This window comes from Lygodium microphyllum, chromosome 11 (assembly GCF_053477565.2).
Source record: "Lygodium microphyllum isolate KBCC chromosome 11, Lygodium_microphyllum_v1.1.10, whole genome shotgun sequence".
Classification (NCBI taxonomy): domain Eukaryota; kingdom Viridiplantae; phylum Streptophyta; class Polypodiopsida; order Schizaeales; family Lygodiaceae; genus Lygodium; species Lygodium microphyllum.
In genome coordinates, this window is record NC_141145.1 from 149,339,993 (window position 1) to 149,360,525 (window position 20,533).

At 42.3% G+C, this 20,533-nt stretch overlaps 2 protein-coding genes across 2 annotated transcripts in view; both read left to right on the forward strand.

Moving 5' to 3' along the window:
• Positions 1–20,533, forward strand: part of LOC148029515 (golgin family A protein) — a 67,167-nt gene that overhangs the window by 21,328 nt on the left and 25,306 nt on the right. Inside the window, exon 2 of the mRNA XM_087688363.1 lies at positions 12,772–12,827. Within this exon, the coding sequence (XP_087544489.1) occupies positions 12,772–12,827 (56 nt within the window). The remainder of the gene's footprint in view (positions 1–12,771; positions 12,828–20,533) is intronic.
• LOC148029516 (uncharacterized) lies at positions 12,834–19,650 on the forward strand. Its single transcript, XM_087688364.1, has 2 exons — positions 12,834–15,684; positions 19,577–19,650. The coding sequence occupies exon 1, from the start codon at positions 13,494–13,496 to the stop codon at positions 13,866–13,868; it is 375 nt and encodes a 124-aa protein (XP_087544490.1). The 5' UTR covers positions 12,834–13,493; the 3' UTR covers positions 13,869–15,684; positions 19,577–19,650.

A 20,533-nucleotide genomic window follows, 5' to 3' on the forward strand; every position in this document is an offset into this window, starting at 1 on the left:
CCAAATGACATGACCAAGAACTCGTGTAATTCAAAAGTGGTCCTAAAAGCCGTCTTGTGCACATCTTCTGGCCTTACACATATATGATGATACCCACTTTTAAGGTCTATTCTGCTAAAGATTGCACTTTCCTCTAACCAATCAAGGATATCATCAATCCTCGGTATAGGGAATCTATTTTTAATGGCATTTTTGTTCAAGGTACGGTAATCAATACACATTCACCATGAACCATCCTTTTTCTGCACAAGGAGTACAAGTGAACAAAAGGGTGATGAATTGGGCTGAATCAATTCTTTTTCCTAGAGCTCATTAACTTGACTCATTATTTCCTATTGTTGGGCAGTACTCACTCTATAGAGTGCCCTGTTTGGAGGTGTAGTACCATGCACAAGGTCAATAGAATGATCCTTTGGCATTTCAGGTGGTAATTCTCTATGTAGAAAGTTGGAAAAACAATCTTGGATTTCTTTTAAGAAATCTGTCTACTCATTATTCAGTATTGAAACACTAGATTGAGCATCATCTTTACTAACATCTTTTGCAAAAACCAAGTACACGGAAAGATGATTTTCAATCACTAAAGAAATTGCTGAAGTAGACACAAGAGGAATGGACTCACTCTAAAACTTTACATCAAGAACATGTTGCCTTTCTTTATGATTGAGAGGGAATTTTCTATTATATACATCAATCATTGCATACACTCTATAACACCATGAAATACCTAATAAGACATCACAACCCTCTAATGGTATAGTGTGAAGATCCTCACTATCTACATGATTGTAAATGAATTCGGAGTTTTCCAATGATAAGGGTGACCGGCTTTGCATGTCTAGGACAAATCAAACTAGTGTTACCCATGGGACCCATCTCATCATCTCTAATGCCCAACTTGGTTGCCAAATCTAGGAAAATGAAGTTGGCACGAGCTCTTGCATCAAAGAAAAACTAAAGGATGCTAATTCGTCACTTTTCCCCATTCACGACAAAGCTTTGAAGCATCCGTGTTGGGTTGCTCATCAACAAGATCGGATACCAATCCAACAGAAGTTTTATGTTTCTTGTCTTTTTGATCCTTATTGTAATTTGTATGGTTTTTAGACTTACGTTTTGAGCATTTACGTGCTATATGCCCCTCTTGTTCACCAACATAGCATTTGTTTGCATCATACAATGCCTTTCTTTTAGCAGCTTTCTTAGCACTAGCAAATGATTTTTCACCTTGTTTGCCTTTTTGAAAGAATAATTTTGATTGATTTTCAGCATGTTGACCCTTTTTTTGAGGATTTAAAGATGTTGTTCAAAAATTCAGTCTTGCTGCCCTTGTTTTCAGCATTGTCCTTTGAAGCATCTTTGCTACCCTTAAATCTTGTGACATGTCCTTTCATCAATGCATAAGCTGTATTTGCATTTTCAGTCAATTATGCCATGTTGGTCACTTTTGTCTTGGTGCGATAGTCACGGATTTCTTTGGGTAGACCACAACAGTAGGTCTCTATTTGCTCAGCCATCGTGACCTCATGAAAAGAGCTAGCTGACAACAAAGTTGCCCAAAATTTGATTGTGTACTCTTCCAAATCAGCACAATGAATTGCATCCAATTTGTGCCAAGCTGTTGTCACATCCACTTCAAACGTGTTTGTGAGCCTTTGAGAAGAAAAAACCTTTTTGAATTGCATCCAAGTTGTTGGTGCCTTGCCTTGCATCAAAAGGGTTGTCCACCAGTGAAGTGCATTTCCTTTTAAAAAGGTGGCTGCCTTGCACACGTTTGAAGGCTTGTTGAGAAGAGAAATCCTGTTTGAATTGCAGCCAAGTTGCTGGTGCCTTGCCTTGCATCAAAAGGGTTGTCCACTAGTGAAGTGCATTTCCTTTTAAAAAAGTGGCTGCCTTGCACACTTTTGAAGGCTCGGAAAAATTGCCCGAGAGTAGGCTGCATCAAATTGTTGAATGAAGGTCAAAGCCTTCAGTCTATTGTGCATACCATTAAAGGTTTCAAATTTGATTGCTGTCCCACCTTCTTTGTAGTCTTTAACTTTACCCAAAAGAGTCAAGTTATCATATACGGGTGCCTGCAAAAACGGTAGTCTTGGTGATGCCATTATTGTTTTGCATTTGACATATGCCTAGTAGTGCCTCCCAAGTGACCAAACATTCTAGTTTGCATACCTGGCTGGATACCAATGTTAGTCCACTAGTGAAGTGCATTTCCTTTTAAAAAAGTGCCTGTCTTGCGCACTTTTGAAGGCTCGAAAAAATTGCCCGAGAGTAGGCTGCATCAAATTGTTGAATGAAGGTCATAGCCTTCAGTCTATTGTGCATACCATTAAAGGTTTCAAATTTGATTGCTGTCCCACCTTCTTTGTAGTCTTTAACTTTACCCAAAAGATTCAAGTTATCATATATGGGTGCCTGCAAAAACGGTAGTCCTAGTGATGCCATTATTGTTTTGCATTTGACATATGCCTAGTAGTGCCTCCCAAGTGACCAAACATTCTAGTTTGTATACCTGGCTGGATACCAATGTTGCCATACATGTCGGTGTGCATTCGGGGCTGCATTGCTCCATGATAGTTCCCGTGAGCACCTAACATAGGTGGCTGAAAATCAGCTGCATTTTACATGTCAACATTGGCGGGTATAGTGGCATCCATAGCTTGAAACACTGATCCACCCCCAAAATAACCTAGATGCATAGATGGTGGATCTTGCCAAAAATTTTGGGGCTTTTGCCCGATTTGTATTCCCATGTGCAAATCTTCATTGGAAACACCAACATTGCACAATTTTATCGACATTGATGCAAGAAATTCAAGATTTTTGTCCTAGAGGCTCTAGCACCTATCTTGAGGCAGATTCTAGTTGCTGTTCGTTGTTGGCATGCACCGGGAGGTGACATTACTGGAGAAATTCAAGTTGTAAGTATTTCTTTGAAATTTTGGGAGAAATTTGGGGCTTTTGCCCGACATGCATTCACAGGCAGCAAACAAGTGGTACATCAGCATTTAATTGCTACTACAGTCGGATTGAGTAGAAAATTTTGGAAAAATTTAGTAAATTTTGGTAAGAATTGGCATTAAGTTGTTGTAATTTGTACTTTTGAGGACACACATTACGAGGCAGGTGTGGTACAATAGTGCTTTGCTGTTTTTTCTTGGATGAGTGCTGATTTGGATCCAATTGGATACACTTTGATATCCCGAGGGGATTTTTGTTCCTTTTGAGGAGTACAATCTATACTTCAGTAGAGAAGTATTTGCTTGTAGATTTTTGTCCATTACTGACAGCATGGCAGGTTGGGGGACTAATGATCAGAGCAACATCCTTGGTGTCCTCAGTTAGGAGGAAAAACTTGATGGATCAAACTACCCGTTGTGAAGTTTTATGGTCTGCAACCTTCTTGTAGTGAAGGACTTGTAGAACTATGTTACAGGTGATTTGTAGTGACCAGGAGATCTTGCACCTCAAATACCTCAGCGTAACACTAGAGGACAAGCTAGTGGTGGTGTTGTCCCTTTCCCCCATCCTATCGAGGATAAGAGGAGATGGGGCTCAAAAGATGCACAAACACTTTCTTTGATTGCTTTGTCAGTGAAAAGATCAATCATTCCACACATCCGGTCTTGTAAGACCTCAAAATCAGCATGGGATGTACTCGAGCATATGTTTGCAGCACGTAATGAGGCTATAATATCTTATCTCTGTATAGAGAGTTGGCCAATGTGAACATGGATGAGGGTGATAGCATGACAAATCATCTTACTCACATATAGGATTTGTGTGAGCAGATGCTCAATGTGGATGAAATCATTCAGGATGCTGAATGGGTGAACATCACATTAAACTCTCTTCTAGATTTGTATCTTGGTTTCCATACCTCTTTGATGTTGTCTGTAACCAGCCTTCCTTCCGTGGATGGGTAGTAAATCCTTGATTACAACTTAATCACAGCAGCAAACAGTTAATGCAAATTTGAAAATACAAATTTACCTACTAATCTTGGACAATGCACACCTGATTGGTCCCAAAATTGGCGCCTCTTTCGGTATTTCTTTAGCTTTATTGAAAAAGAAGTTGATTTACAATGGGATTCTCCCAATCCCTTTCGGTATTCCAACTCCCCTTGTTGTTCAAAATCACCAGCAAGTCTTTAATTTGATTTGCCCCTTGATTCGAGCAATCAATTGGTCTTCACCCGCTTTGAGGGAAATGGAAAATGTCCCAAATTCAATTATTTCCTGGTTCCTCCACTTGAATAGGCTAAAACAGGCTTCAGCTCCGTTCAATCCAAGTCTTGGAGCTTCCAATTTTTGGTGCGATTCTCGAGGGTGTTGCTAAAACCTAATTTCTGCTGCATATTAGGGTTTACAGTAGAGAAATTTAAATACTGAAAATTAATTTAATAATTATTTCGGTGCCCTGAAAAATAATTTGACTGGCCAATAATGAAATTGGCTAGGTAACTTCCTTTCCTGGGTGTCTCTGCGCTATCTTTAACCATCAGATTGGTGTTAGGTACCATTAAACACCACTTCTCTAGTGTCACCAAACTGACACTTATAGCCAAATGGATGACCTAGGCCAACAGCTGACATTAGATACCACCAAGTATTTGTGCGGTATAACTTATAGTAACTTTTGCCTTTGATATCTAGTGATTTCTTTGGGTCCCGGGCTCGTAAATTTACTTTAATCCTAGTTGCACCTCACATGTGCAACATTTACTTAATTATGTGATTAAAATTAATCCATATGTTAAGTGAGGTTTCAAAAATACATGTCCTCATGACATTGTCTTTGGGGGGGCAGCAGCCCCTTATATTTGTAGAGTTGGAAGGCCTCTTGTTGTAAGAGGAACAAGCTTGGAAGAATGTTGGATTGCGTTTAAGAGATGTGGCTATGCTTTCCTAGTTCAAAGGCAAACGAAAAGTCAAGCAAAATGCAAAAAATCAGCCATAGGGTGATGTTGGACAACTATCAAATAAGGCTGTCCAAGACATAGAAAAGTCTAAAAAGAAGAGGAATTGTCATTATTGCAAGAAGCCAAGTTACTATATTGATGAATGCAACAAAAGATTAGTTAAAGAGAAGAAAAAGGACTCTGGTTTGGCTGTCCAAGAGACATTAGCTAGCAAATTTAGTGATGGGGATGCTTCAACCGTCATCTTTGAGGATGACAAATGCATTGTCAGAGACAAGGAGATGGATTATGCATTCCCGGGTTATGTGGAACCTTGTATAAGGGTTTTCTTTTTTGTTGGATACCTATGATGCACAATCTCATGATGCTTTGGTAGTCACCACTCTATTGCACTCGCTATGCAGAATATAGAGCTATTTCATGCCCGCTATGGACATATGAGTTTTGGGAGTTTAATGACTCTTTAGAGGTGTCATATGATAGATGCATTGTCTCCAATGGAGATTCCACCTCCTCATGTATATGAGGGATGTATTTTGAGCAAGATACACAGATTTGCCTTAAAAAAGGATGGTGCAGTGCGTGTTGTCCCAAAATTGCAACTTATTCATTCTAATGTTTGTGGTCTCATGAGGACACGTGCACTTGGAGGTCATCTTTATGTTGTTACATTTATTGATGACTACTCTCGGTATACATGGGTATATTGGCTGAAAGCAAATTCTAATGTGCTTATGTGTTTTATCATCTTGTTGCAAAGCTTGAGGCTGAAATTGGCTTGAAAGTGCGGACACTTTGCATGGATAGAGGGGGGGAGTGCATGCCTCGTGCTTTTGAGACATATTTGCTTGATTATGGCATTACGCATCATGCCACTATTTGAATGACTCCTCAGTAGAATGGTGTTGCTGAAAGGAAGAATTGCACTCTTGTAAAGATGACTCGTTGTGTGCTCAAAAGTAAGGGTCTGTCTCATAAGTTTTGGTTAGAAGTTCTTCAATGTGCAAATTGTGTGTTGAATCGTGCACCCACTAAGGCACTAAATGCGACCACCCTGTTTGAAGCTTGGCATGGCAAGAAAGCCAAGGTTGATTACTTTTGGGTATTTGGTTGTATAGCCTATGTACATGTTTCGAAAAAGCTTTGTGGGAAGCTTGATGACAGACTGTAAAATGTATATTTATTGGCTATAGTTCAGAAAGCAAGGGCTATCGCTTATATGACCTACGCACAAATAAAGTTTTTGTCAATAGGGATGTCATATTTGCTGAAAAGGTTTCTAATGCTAGCCACCCATGACATTGGTGATGTCTTTGAAGGTCTCTTGCCACTTTCTTTGCAGTCCATGCCTGTTGTAAATGGCCGATAGACATAATACAACAAGCTGTTGCTACACCATATGCGCCTGAACGTTGATGGAGGTGAAGAGAGAAGAAATGATGGTCTTGCGCGCACACACACACACACACACACACACACACACACACACATATATATATATATATATATATATAGAGAGAGAGAGAGAGAGAGAGAGAGAGAGAGAGAGAGAGAGAGAGAGAGAGAGAGAGATTATGCAACCATGCATGAGTCTACTAGAACTAGTGCCACATGAGGAATAGTATGATGAGATTTGCACCTTACATGTGTCACAATGGGATGTCTATGGGTCTCTTGTTCATGCAGCTATGCTCATGTTGGAGCCTGAGTTCAAGGTCATGGGTAGTGGAATGACAAGGAAGTTAGGGATGGTTGGAGACACAAGTATTTTAAGACCTACTAAACCCCAAACCTAATTAGTTTTGATCCGGACACTCATTGGTGCACTCAGAATTCTCAAATTTTGCTTCTATGTGTCCTGCCTAGCACATATATACGAGATCTTCTAGTCTTTTACTTAGTCATATGCAGCTTAGGAGACAAGGTTGTGAAGATATGCTAGGGTTTGCACTTAGAAAACATAGCATGTATGACTAAGATTGAAACACAAAGACTTAGCCAGAGACGAGCAAAACTCATACTCTAAATGCAAAACACAAAATGCAGAAACTTAAAATTCAAACACAAACACAGAAATAAGAAACTTTGAAGTGAATGAATCCTGTAAATGAATGTAATAGTGTACAGAATGCCCAAGGATAGAGCAATGCAGTGTCGGAGAGTGATGTCCACTGAAGACAGATTTCAAGTGCTGTGACCACCAGTCAGAGATGAGAGAGTGATGAGTAATGAAGGGCAACAAGCTAGTCACTAAAACATAGTTGTCGGAGGCTGAAATCTAGTAAACGCAGCAGTATACCACCAAAGGAAGGCTGAAAATTGATTACTTGAGTAGAGAACTATTAGCCAATAACAGGAGAGGTGTTTGCCGATATAGATGGCTTGTTGGACAGCAAAAACATATGTATTGCAGTAGTCATCTGGTGGGAAAGTTGGTAGCAGTTTGTTGCTTGGCACTAGATGCTGAATGTCATGAGGACATGTATTTTTGAAACCTCACTTAACATGTAGATTAATCTTTAATCGCATGGTTAAGTAAATGTTGCACATGTGAGGTGTAACTAGGGTTAAAGTAAATTTACGAGCTTAAGAACTGAGGAAATCATGAGATGTCAAAAGCAAAATTTGCTATAAGTTATGCCGCACAGGTACTTGGTGGTATTTGGTGCCACTTGTTAGCCTAGGTTATTCATTTGGCCATAAGTGTCAGTTGGTGACATTAGAGAAGTGACGTTTAATGGTACCTAACACCAATCTGATGGTCAAAGATGGCGCAGAGACACTCGAGAATGGAAGTTGCCCAGCCAATTTAATTATTGGCGAGTCATATTATTTTTTTGAGCATCAAAATAATTCTTATATTAATTTTCAGTATTTAAAGACTGAAAATTAATATTTAATTATGGATAATGTTGGAAAAACCATTTGAAAAGGCTACCACTTGTCAAAACAGCCCATGCAAGGCTAAAAAACGTCTTTAGAGGCTAGAGAAACATTTTATGCATTTAGTCTATAAGAGAGAGAGAGAGAGAGAGAGAGAGAGAGAGAGAGAAAGAGAGAGAGAGAGATGCTTTTACGAAAAAAAAAGAGAGAGAGATGCTATTAGTCAGATTTGTAGCCATTGGAGGACCTTCTAAGAATGCTATTGGTTAGATTTGCAGCCATTGGAGGACCTTCTAAGGCATGGAGGGGCAGAAGAAGACCAATCAATAGTAGGAGACGACATCTACAGGTTGTTGAGATAGGGCAGCAACAGTAAATGGTTGATAGTTCTTTGCGAAAAACGTGTGGCTTTTCTCTCTCCTCAACTTTCTCTCTCATCTCCTAGCCTTTCTACAGCCTTGCTCCGAAGATTATAATATTGAGATCACTAGAGGTTGAGAAATTTCAGATTTCTTTGCTGTAGTCTCTAACATGTAGCAGAAATTAGGGTTTATTAGTAGCCTCGGGAAGCGTGCCAGAAATTGGAAGCTCCTAGACTTGGATTCAATAAGGCTGAAGCTGTTTTTAGTCAAATTCAAGTGGAGGGACCAGAAAAACAATGAATTTGGGGCATTTTCCATCTCCATCAAGGTGGGTGAAGGGCAATTGGTTGCTTGAATCAAGTCGCAAATCAGATTGAAGACTTGTAGGTCATTTTGGATAGCAATATTGAAAAGGATTGGGAGAATCCCATTGTACATCAACTTCTTCTTCAATTAAGTTAAAGAAATACCGAAAGGGGTGCCAGCTTTGGGGCCTACAGGGTGCCCATTGTCCAAGATTGTAAGTTAATTTGCATTTCTCGGTTTTGTAATAAATGTTGCTGCTGTAACTAAGTTGTAATCAAGGAATTACCACCCATCCATGGAAGGAAGGCTGGTTTCACTGAATATGTAGGCTGATGAGGTGCTATGATGAGGCAGCAGTTGGATACCTCCAAACAACAAGGTGATGGCTGAAAACAGGTTGTCTAGGGTTGTCGATGATGGTTCAATAGCTGATGGTGGGTGGTTGATGGCTGAAATCTGCACGATAGAGTGAGAAACTTGCACCGAAGGATGAGGTTGAATGGTGGGCAGCCTGTCTATTTATCGATATTGAAGGGTACCCCAAAAAATTAGGGTTTTGGGGGACCATTGAAACTCTCTCGAACCGCGTATCAAATTTGTATTTTTCATTAATTAAGCTTGTTTTGGGGCTGTTTAAAAGTGCTTATCAGCTGTAAAGCATGCTCTAGCTCAACAAAGGCATCAACCCTTTGCTATCTTCCAAGGCTTTTTCTTCCCTTTCACTTAGGTGTTTGACATTTGACTATGTGTTCCATCCAGTCTTCTTTTAGATTCACAGCCCTTGCCACATGCAGTGGGTTATATATACTTGCATAGAACATGATAATTGTGGTGCAAATCTCCATCCAGTCAATGAGGGATTAAATTGGAGTACCTCTTAATGAGTTGTTTATGAATGTTAGAAGGTATCTTTTAGTTTTACCTCTTGCAGGTTTTCTTTATTTATGATACAAAATTTGTTGTGGTCGAAGGATCACCACCTTCTCATCCAGTGTTAGTGGATCTTTGTGATTCATTCATCTGGAAATTCATCCATGTATTTTACTTCAATCATCAATGGCATTGCAAGTTTACCAATGATCAGACGATATCATTTATAGACCACTTCATTGATCCTGTACAATCTATATAGGCCGATAATACCTGCTTTTTTGTGCTTCTTTCATTGAGCATTATCAAGTTAAGCAAGAAAGACATAATCTACTTTGAATTTCTTCTTATCCTTTCATGCAGCCTTTTCTGTTTTAACTGGGACTTTGTCAGTAGTGGTGCAGTGATGGAAGCATAAACAACATGCTGAAATAAACTGCTGAAACACAAGACAAGAGAAAGAACGAATGAATGAACACAAATACAGATGAGAACTCAGATGTATGCTTGCGAAACGGAATCCATATCGAACACGAGATAACAGTATACAATAGTGAGTCACTGGCTGTGTGAGCACCTTGGCACCGGCTTCTCTCTCCCTAGAAAAATCCACAAATTATGGCTGAAGTACTGAAGAGGAGGAGGAGCCCAACAATATATAGGCATAAAATGGGGGGAGCAATAAATGCAATCGACCAGCATTAAATGCTCCCCAGCTCTAGACAGCACTCCAAAAAATGCTAGATAAATACTACAAAAAACACTATAGCCTCTGCAGCACAGATTCACACCTGAGTTGACTAATTTGCTAACACCCTCTCTCAGATTAGGGGTGATCTGATACAATACAATAGTACAATGATGGGGAATCATAAACTATACAACCTAGAACCACTAGAAGAACTATGGATATCCAAGCAGCGAGTGGCCAGCCCACCACCAAGATGCCTCGGAGAGTATCTGACGTTGATGTCGATCATAATAGCACCACGTGAAAATAGAGAAGAATCATAGCAGCTCTCTCTGTTATGTCACCTATGTCATGCAGGACATACAAGACCAATCTGCCAAACATGTCTTTGAACATGTGACCATGGAATCCCCGCCTTCGGGCAGAATCGCCAAAGTGTCTCCTCATGTGGGCTCTAGACGAAAGCCTCCCACTCTTTGTCAAGTAACCAGTCCATCATGAATATGGATGTCAATCCTAGCTCCAAGATTTGTACCTGCCAGACTTCTGTCGATGCGTCAGGGATGTCCCTCTCTAGATCTTGTGCATCTGTATAGACATATAGATGAGGTACGGATTCCCCATCTCACCACCCTCTCACACTCTTTCTCTGGCATTGGAGAGTCGTGAGGGATGTCTGCATCACCACCACTAGAAAGTAGTTGAGGAAGGGGCTACTAAGCCCTTCCCACGATCCGAAGAAGAGGATCCCTTCCGCGCCTTGGACTTCGCCTTGGTTGGAGGATCGGAATCGGAATCTGAGGTAAATGATGACTCGTCCGAGGAGTCCACATCCTGCTTTGTTGTCTGCTTCTTTTTCTTCTTGGAAGCCACTAACTCTTTGCAATCCTTCCTTAAATGACCTTTCTTGCCACAGTGGTAACATTGGGCCTTCGACTTCTGTTTTATCGAACCCCTCTGAAGCTGCAAGAGCCTCACCTAAACCTCCATGGAGCGTATCATCAGGGGATGTGCAAGGAGCCATCTGGAGAGGATTGAGAAAAGAAGTAGAGAAAAGAAGGTGGGAGAGGGAACTCAGTCAAACCACGAGCACAGATTGCAAAAAAACAAGAGTGCACATGTAGTTTAACCCAAAAGCTGATCAAAATAAGCCAAAATCTGCTACACAAAGTCAAAAAATCAATTCAAATCTGCTAGAAACAGCAAAAATGGCGTGTTCTGCCAGTCGCCCAGCCCAAAATGGTGCTGTAAACAGCAAAACGCAGGCTGCACAGTGCCTAAACAGGTGTAGGGAACTGTCGCCAGCAGCTCGATGAGGAAAACACAGGCAGCAGGAGGTGTTGGCCAGGCAGGCGATGCAGATGCTGATCAAAACGCAGAGTATGGAAGCCAAAATCTGGTTGCAATCAGGTTGACAACAGTCGCCAGGGCAACAGAGGGGTAAATCAGTCCTGAAATCAGCAATAAAACACAGCACAAGGTGTGCACAACCTGAAATCTGATACCATGTCAGAAGTGGTGCCGCAATGGAAGCATAAATAACATGCTGAAACACAATACAAGAGAAAGAAAGAATGAATGAACACAAATACAGATGAGAACTCAGATGTATGCTCAGGAAATGGAATCCATATCGAACACGAGATAGCAGCATACAACAGTGAGGCACGGGCTGTGTGGGCACCCTGGCATCGGCTCCTCTCTCCCCAGAAGAATCCACAAATGATGCCTAAAGTATTGAAGAGGAGGAGCCCAACAATATATAGGCATAAAATGGGGGAGCAATAAATGCAGTCGGCCAGCATTAAATGCTCCCCAGCCCTAGACAGCACTCCAGAAAATGCTAGATAAATACTACAAAAAATGCTGTAGCCTCTGCAGCACAGACTCACACCTGAGCTGACTAATCTGCTAACAGACTTGTCAATAAATAGCCCTTGGGTTGTTTGCAAAGGTCTCATAATTCAGTTTTACTTCAGGCACAAAATTAGGCTTTCCATAAGAATCTTAGATGGTGCTTTGTGTGCAAAACTATGAACAATTTTGTTCTGGGCAAACTTACGTCACAGGCAGGTATGTTTTCCATCTGGTGTACTTATTAGAATACCTATTGAAGGATGGAACAAAGATGAAAATGATTTGAGCTTTGCCTCAGATTTACCAAATTAAGATCGTTAGAATAGATTGATTGAGATAACAATATGGGTTAGAACTTTTTGTGAGCTTAGAATGCACAGATGATCCCTAGTGTCTGTGACAAGGCACTTAGAACTTTTTGCAAGCTTAGAATGCACAGATGATCCCTACTGTCTGTGACAAGGCACTCAGAAGTGAAAGTTACAACAGAGACTTCAATTGATGGTAGATGTGGTCATTATATATATTGAAAATAGGATGAACAAATGTATGTTCGACAGATTGTGTAATTTTGTGTCTTGCCTCAGTCTTGATAATACTTGTGGTTATTTCTGGAATTTGTGCCCAATTTATGCTTGCAATCAAGTAGAACTCAGCTCAAAGAATCATATTTCAAGTTGTTTTTGCTCGTGGTCCATTTAGAAGCACAAAAACAATGAATCAAGGTCTTTATTGTTCTTTTGAGCTTGAATTTTGGAAGCTTATGTTGCAGTGAAACTTTTCCAAACATATGCTGGCTAGGGATGATGTAATGTTATTTTGGTTTTAGTTTGCTTTTATAATAGAACTGTTCTGTACTTGTTTGTTACTCTTTGTAGGTGCCACAGAAGAAGCCATAGAGGAGGCAAATAGAACTCGCGTTAATTATATGCCTGTAAGTCTTAGTCAACCAGAGCAGAAAAGATAATGGGTGAAGTTTTTTGGCCTCCCTAATATAGCCTTAGTGTTTGGACAATTAAAATCCATCTTTACCATTCTTTTTCGCGAGAGAGAGAGAGAGAGAGAGAGAGAGAGATGGCGGTGTGAGAGAGAGGGTCACCTGGGTCCAGTGCCACCCTGCCCTGCCTGCTGCCTGGAACCTCAGTGTTTGTGTACTTCGCCTGCCCCAACCCTAACTGGCCCCACCTGTCACATCTCTGTGCTGCCTGTGCAGAGGCACAGACAGACTGAGAAAGCCTGAGAGAGGCAGAGCACACTACAGCCTTCTGCAGCCCGTCAGCACAGTGTGTAACACGGATGGGTGCTGCCAGTCCTGTTGCCATGATGACCTGATGTCCTGCCCCTGGTGTCCTGCTCTGACATCCTGCCAGCTACCTTCTTTCTCAGCTGCAGTGCTGACATCCTGCTCCGATATGCTGCTTTCTTCGGCAGCCTGCCCTGCAGTGCCCAGGCCCAGGTGATCTGTACGGACAGAGACAGCGACCTCTGTGGCTCTGTGCAGCGACACGCAGTGAAGAGAAGTGGGAAAGAGAGAGTGTGACAGACAGCAATGGCACTCTTCCAGGTCCTGCCTTTGCAACAGGTTGGCTGATGCCCCCTCATGGACAGCACTGACTCGCCCCCCACGGCCGGAGATCCGGCCATGGATGTCGAAGATGCTGCAGTGGACGTTGAAGATGATGTACTTGAGGAAGATATGGTGCCTTGCACTGACCAGATGGCTTTGTCTCCCCGTGAGGTTCAGCCTTTTGTGAAACGCAGCAAGTATGAAGAATTTCCTGCAACATTTGAGGCCCTTGACTCCGGTGATTTTTCGCCAGGCTTGTATGCCCAGGTGGCTTCTATCTCGCAAGGTTCACAAGAGCCCAATTGGGATCAGTTGTTGGAGTTTGCCAACTCTCTTTTGGAGGAGTATCCTGAGCATAACCATCATGCTGTACCTGTCAGTGCAGAGGAAGAGATCTTAGATATGTAGGTGAATATCAGGAGGTTCTTTGCTCCTTTTCGGCCTTTCATGAGTGAAGTGTCTTCCTCTTCTTCACTAGTCGGATTCGCATCCTGCCCATGATCCGCCACTGGTTGACATCCCTTCTTCAGAGTGGCGGTGTAGAGGAGATTTTTGCTGGTCAGCATGGCTTCTATGAGGTTGTACTTCATTCTCACTTGGCCTAATATTTTCTTCCTCATCAGCAGCCCTCCTTTTTTGAGAAATAGTTGGTGCATATTGTTTTGTGATGTCCACTGGCCGATTTCCAAAGCTTGCTCAAGCAGGCCTGTCCAGTATGGGTGGAAGTGGCGTTTTGCCCAACTGTTTATTGGGCCCTCCTTAAGGATGCTATGGCTGCAGTTGGTCATGTATTGGTGCCCCTTAGCTTAAAGGCAGCCAATAGAAATCAGCAGTGTATGTTATGGAACACAGCCAGAAAGAGACCTAACTGGTTGCATCTCAACTGCAATGCTATGTAGCCCCTTTGGTTTCGACTCAAATGGGGTACTTCTATTGGGCACCGCTTCTCTTGTGGTTGACTGGGTCACTTCTTGGCAGAATGTCCCGATTGAAAGAGTACCTTGGTGGAGCAGCCCATGGATCAAAGTCACAATGTGCCCCCCCATCCTATTGAGCAACAGACTACTCAACCCAGCCAGGCCTAAAACCCAACAGCTAGCTCCTCTTTCAAATTTGGAGATACAGGGATGGACGGAAGCCCGAGGCAACAAAGGAAAGGCCAAGGAGACTTTTGTGTCTGCAGTATCTCCTAACCCTTCTTCCTCGTCAGACCTCCTCTGCACTTGCTTGCGTTGTTGAGACAAATCCTCAGATGCGTCAGCTGCTTGAGTGTCTACTACCCCCAAGGATCTGCAGCCCCCTAAAGAGCAGCAACAGCCACGGTGCGCCGATGCCCCTCCAGCCCAAGTGGCATTTGATGCTGCTGGTCGTGTCATTACTCCATGGGACTGCAAGTATTTCGGATCTACTTCCCACCTTGCAGATGGACCTCCTCCTCATGGGCTGCACCACAGAGGCCCAGCCCTTTTGCAGTGTTAAGAAATTCTTTGAAGACGGCGTGCTGGAGGCTTTGGCCCTAAGGCACACGCCCATGTGGCCAAATCTAGTCGGCATTCTTGAGTATATGTGTTTGTTTAGTCTCGGGGTGCCTCTTGCACGCTTGTTTTTTTGTGTTTGCTGAAACCATTGTACCTGGTTCATATATGATGGCCTAGTGCCACACTGTGCTTTGTAATCTTGTTTTCATGTACCTTTTTTCGTAATAAATATAAATTATCCATTACGAGAGAGAGAGAGAGAGAGAGAGAGAGAGAGAGAGAGAGAGAGAGAGAGTTATTACGGAAAAAAAAAAAAAAGAGAGAGAGTGAGTTGTGACCATAGTTGCATTACAACGCATATGATTCAGATTCCATATGTTTCCATACATGGATTCCATATGAGTATGAATGGGAGCAATCAGAAAAAGTAAAAAAGAAAGAGAATGCCTTTTCCTTTTTTTTTCCTAATCCAAACTGCTGCTTTACATAAAATAGTGTGTGTGCACATTTTTGTCTTTGTGGTTTGAACTTTGGTTAGTCTTATTTTCAAAATTTACAAATCATCTACCTTGTAGCCTTCATGGCAATGGATATGGGAGTTTATATGTGTGTCACTTGCAGGTGCAAGTCCAGACTCTTGAGTCTTCAGCCTTAAAGTTGGACCATGGATATGTGAATCTTCTATTTTGGGAAATGAATGATCGACTCTTGAATTGCGAGCCAATTTGTGTGCAAGACTTCACATGGTTGAATAATGAATCGTGTCTTTTACAAATCTTGTCGATTAAAGTTATCAATGGGCTATAAATGTCTAGTTTTAATTACATACTTCTTGATTACTTGAATGAAAATTAGGGCAATCTATGATTCAGCCGTGAGGTCCGAATGATACTCCATTCATACTTTCATACTTGTACGTGTTTGACGCATGATTGCTGTATGAAAAAACTATGGTTGTGACCCACCTAGACAATGTAGAAAGGACAGATGCATGCGTAGGTGACAACAGCTGTGCTAAAGTTGAGAACTGGAGTAGATCGAATCTAAAGGAACACAGTGGCATGTTTTGTCTCTCCACCCCAAGCACATGTGCATGCATGTGTGCACACAAAATAACCATCCTCCAGCCCCACCCAAACAAACATCATAGAAGTGAACTCGTTTGCCAGTTTTACTAGGCGGCTATCACGAGCACCTGTTATTAGGCATTCAGTCGATAAGCGTAATGGCCTACTTGCAAGGGCAGCTTTCTCTACAAACTTCTTGACGGTGGACACACACACACATACAACCATCTCCCAGTCCCACCCAAACAAACATCATAGAATTGAATTTGACCCTCATTTCTAGTAGGAGGCTATCACTAGCACCTATGATTAGGCACCCAGCCCATAAGCATAATGATCTACTTGCAAGGGCAGATTTCTCTACAAACTTCTTGACGGGGGCCATCACATGTAAAATGAAAACAGAGATTTACTTTATTAACCAGTAATTGTGAACAAATACTCTTAAACAGTCATAATTACATATTGATAAGGAATAGTGAATCTGCTGTTTACTTACAAAATCATTTTATTATAATTTATTTAGATAGGTAATACAACTAAATACATGCATAATGGTTCAAATCATGCATATGAGCAGAGCATCTGCACAAGACATTCAAGGGTATGCAGCCTTTGCCCTACTGGAGACAAGAGTTCCTTTACGGTCAGATTGTCATTGTTAGGAACCTAGACACTGTTTTATACCATTGTCACACTTGATATAATGTATGGGGCTCCTGCCAGGAACCAGAGCTCTTTCTATCAGGAATGACAGATGAATTCATGAAATATATGGGCTGAGTGCCAGCAGCCTGGTTGATAGTAATGCCGTCCTCAAGATGATCATGTATGCCCAGAGACTAGATTAGTTATCTCTATACTGACACCCTCTATTAGCCCGAGACAACTTGCAGCACATGGGCTGTATATTTTCCATTTCGTTAGGTGGAAATTAGGGTTTCTCCATTTTGTCCACCAGCCTGTTCACACTGCACACTGATCTGAGTGAGTGCATATGCCACTTATGCTATATGGCAGCTGGGCGCCCTCATTTGCAGCCAGTAGTCAGTCAGTTACTTGGTCGGACATACTTCTGGGCAGGTCAGTGGCCCCAGTCCATGCCTCTTACACATATTCAATCATCATTCTCACTCATCTTCCTGTGTCAAGACTTCCTGCGATCAGTCCTGTGCCAGTTGTGATGTACATAATGTGCAAGGGCTGATTGTGTGCAGCCTTGTATCATGGTTTCAGATTAGTGTTCCTTTAGCTCCTTTGGCTTTTATCTCTATGCTGTTGATGCTATTCTGGACTGTCGGACATGTCCAGGTTGCTGCATTTTTGCACCACCTGTGAAGATAAGCTAGGGTTTTCATTGAGAAAATACAAAATGTGCGAACTCATTACTTGACTAGAGTACAATAAACTCAGACAAGAATGCAAAATGCGAAAAGTAGAGGAGTATTTGATGAATGAACAAATGCTGAAAATGAAAGAGTGAAGAAGATTATTCAGATGTGGATGCTCAAGGAGCAGAGATGTCCAACAACCACTGATATTTGTGGTGGCTGGATGAGGGACAGTGCTGGAGAGGTGATGCCCTCCATGTACAGATCTAGAGTGTAGAAACATCACCAAAACTGATGTAGATGTACTAGACTGGAGGGGAGGTCGACGTCACTCAGCAGCGGCGGAGGGCTAGTCATGAGTGAAGATGACTGAAAATTGGGTGGAAAGGATGCAAAATCTGATGATGAACAGCTGTAGCAGCAAAAAAGCATATTTGAGAGTGAAGAATGAGTAGTGAAGCAGCTGTGAAACCAAAACACAGCAGGCTGGATGGTTGTGAACCAGCTGCAATAGGTCACCCCCTTGACCGGAGATAAAGATGCAGCTGTAGGATGCCAGGTGGAGACTGGCAACAACAGGATGAAGGCCATGGATAGGCTGGTGGCAGCCAACAATGCTGGTGTAGATGGCTGGCAGCAAGGGGGCACCTCTGGATGTTCAAATGATAAAGGTAGACTGAAGATGACAGTATTTGTGGGTTGAAGGGAAGTGATTGCATACTGGGTCCCTTTTATTGAACATGTTGGAGCCAAAAGAAGTCTTGTGTAACAAACACGCAAAATGGGCAAAATTGTCCGTATGTCCTAGTGCAATTTCCTAGCTTGACACTCCTGGTTATATGCCACTATGCTTTGCAAGGCTTTTCCGCTAGTTTTCTCTCCTCTTCAAGATCTGCTATGATGTTCTCTGATGGCCCACCATGGTGGTCCATCCTGATGTGCACATCGTATTTGTTCACCATCTATTGGATTTTGACTGGGAAATCTCTCAAGTCGAGCTCTTCGTTTCTATAGTTCAAACTGGTTTCTGCTATATTTGCGGTCTCCTGCTCTACCAAGTTGTCGATGAGGTTGATTAAGTTGGGTAGTGTTGTGCCCCCAATGGTGTCGATCCTTCTATGCATCGGGCTTTTCGTGTCAGGTCTCTGCTGCTTTGCTCGAGGTCGTGCCACTAGCTTCATCAGCTCATTCGAGGAAGAGAACAGTTGCCACAACTGTTCTACAATGCGCAGTTTGCCATAGAGCGGCTGTCCCACTTGGAAGAGCCTCTAGGTAAGCGCTCCATTGGATTCTAGCTCCACCAGTGTGTAGCCAACTGCACCTTAGCTTCGCTATTGCCTTGCAGCTTGCCCAATTGGGCTACTCCTTCGCTTGCTTTGAATAGAGTTACAACTGCCCACAGGTGAGTTGCTTGTAGGTTGCTGTTTGCCTCGCGTGTGCCTATCAAGCTGCTGCCCTATTTTCGAGCATAGCCGCCACTTTGCCTGCTAGCTACGCCTTAGTGGTTGATTGCATTGCTTGCAGTTTGCCTGTTGCCGCTCACTAGTGCTTTGTCTTGTGCCACTCGTACTGTCTTCTTGTTTTTGTTGGGCCCCACTAGAGCTTGATTGGCCCTGCCTATCCAGCGTCCTAACTGCTGCTTGCTATCAGGCCACCCGCCACTGCCTGTCAGCTAGTACTCTACTTGTCCGCTATTTGGCCACCGCCGCCTCTCTGTTTTTCCTAGTTCCCCCCCTTCTGTGGCATGCACTTCTATCACCATTCTACTATCAACCACCTTGGCCTAGTCTCTTGCCTCAACATTTTGTGGAATCTCAGCTTGTTTTGCCAAAAAATTGGGGTTTTTTCCTGATTTGAGTTCCCATGCACGAATCTTCACTGACATTACTGACATTGCACCATTTCCTCATGATTTGTGCAAGAAATTTGGGGTTTTTTGTTCTTGAGCTTCAACTTGCATATCCCAAAGTGGATTCCAGTTGTTCTCTCTCGGTATGCATCTCGAGGTGACATTCTGCAGAAATTCAAGCTTTGAGGTAAAATTTTCTTCACTTTCTTCGAAAATTTAGGAAGAAATTTAGGGCTTTTTCTCTGCATGCACTCCAAGGCTAGAAATAAGCGGTACAATAGCATAAAATTGCTACTACAGTCAGATTGAGCAGAAAATTTTAGGAAAATTCAAAAATTTTGGTGAGAATCGGCATTAAGTTGCTCTAATTTGTACTTTTGTGGGCATGCAGCTCAAGGCAAGTGTGGTACAGCAGTTTACAATAGTGCATTGCTGTTCTTTCCTGGTTAAGTGCTGATTTGGGTGAGATTGTACACACATTGGTATTTGTGTAACAGTTTGGTACTTGTTTGATAACCTGTGGGGATTTTGGTACTTTGAGTATCTACTCTTTACTTCAGCACCGAAGTATTTGGCTATTGATTGTTGTTCATTATTGATAGCATGGCATGTTAGGGAAATAATAATTAGAGTAGTATTCTTGGAGTCCTCACTCAGGAGGACAAACTTGATGGCTTAAACTACCTGTTGTGGAGTCTTATGGTCTGCAACCTTCTTGTTGCGAAGGACTTGAGGGACTATGTTACAGGTGACTTGCAGCAACTAGGAGGTCTTGCACCCTAGACACCTTAGCGCCACGCTCGAGGATAGGTTGCTGGTGCTGCTGGTGTTATTGCCCCTCCTCCCCCTCTTACGGAGGATTAGAGGAAATGGGATTCGAAGGATGATGAGGCACTTTCTTTGATAGCATTGTCAGTTAAAAGAGCCATTATTTCACACATTTGGTCTTGTAAGACCTCAAAATCAGCATGGGACATACTTGAGCGTATATTTGTAGCCCGCAATGACCAAGATCTCCTAACTTTGTAGAAAGTTGGCCAATGTAAACATGGACGAGGGTGATAGCGTGACGGATCACCTTACTTGTATACAGGATTTGAGTGAGTAGTTGCTCAATGTTGATGAGATTATTCAGGATGTTGAATTGATGAACATCACATTGAACTCTCTTCTAGAGTCATATCTTGGTTTCCACACCTCTTTGATGTTGTCATTGAGGCGGGGGTGGGGAGGGGCAGCGTCTTACGTTTGTGGAGTTGGAAGGCCTCGTGTTGTAAGAGGAGCAAACTCGGAAGAATGCTACATTGCGTTCAATTGATGTGGCTATGCTTTCCAAGTTTTAAGGCAA

Bases quoted from the DNA above. Each gene is read 5' to 3' on its own strand.
- LOC148029516 (XM_087688364.1), top strand. From the start codon at position 13,494: ATGGACAGCACTGACTCGCCCCCCACGGCCGGAGATCCGGCCATGGAT.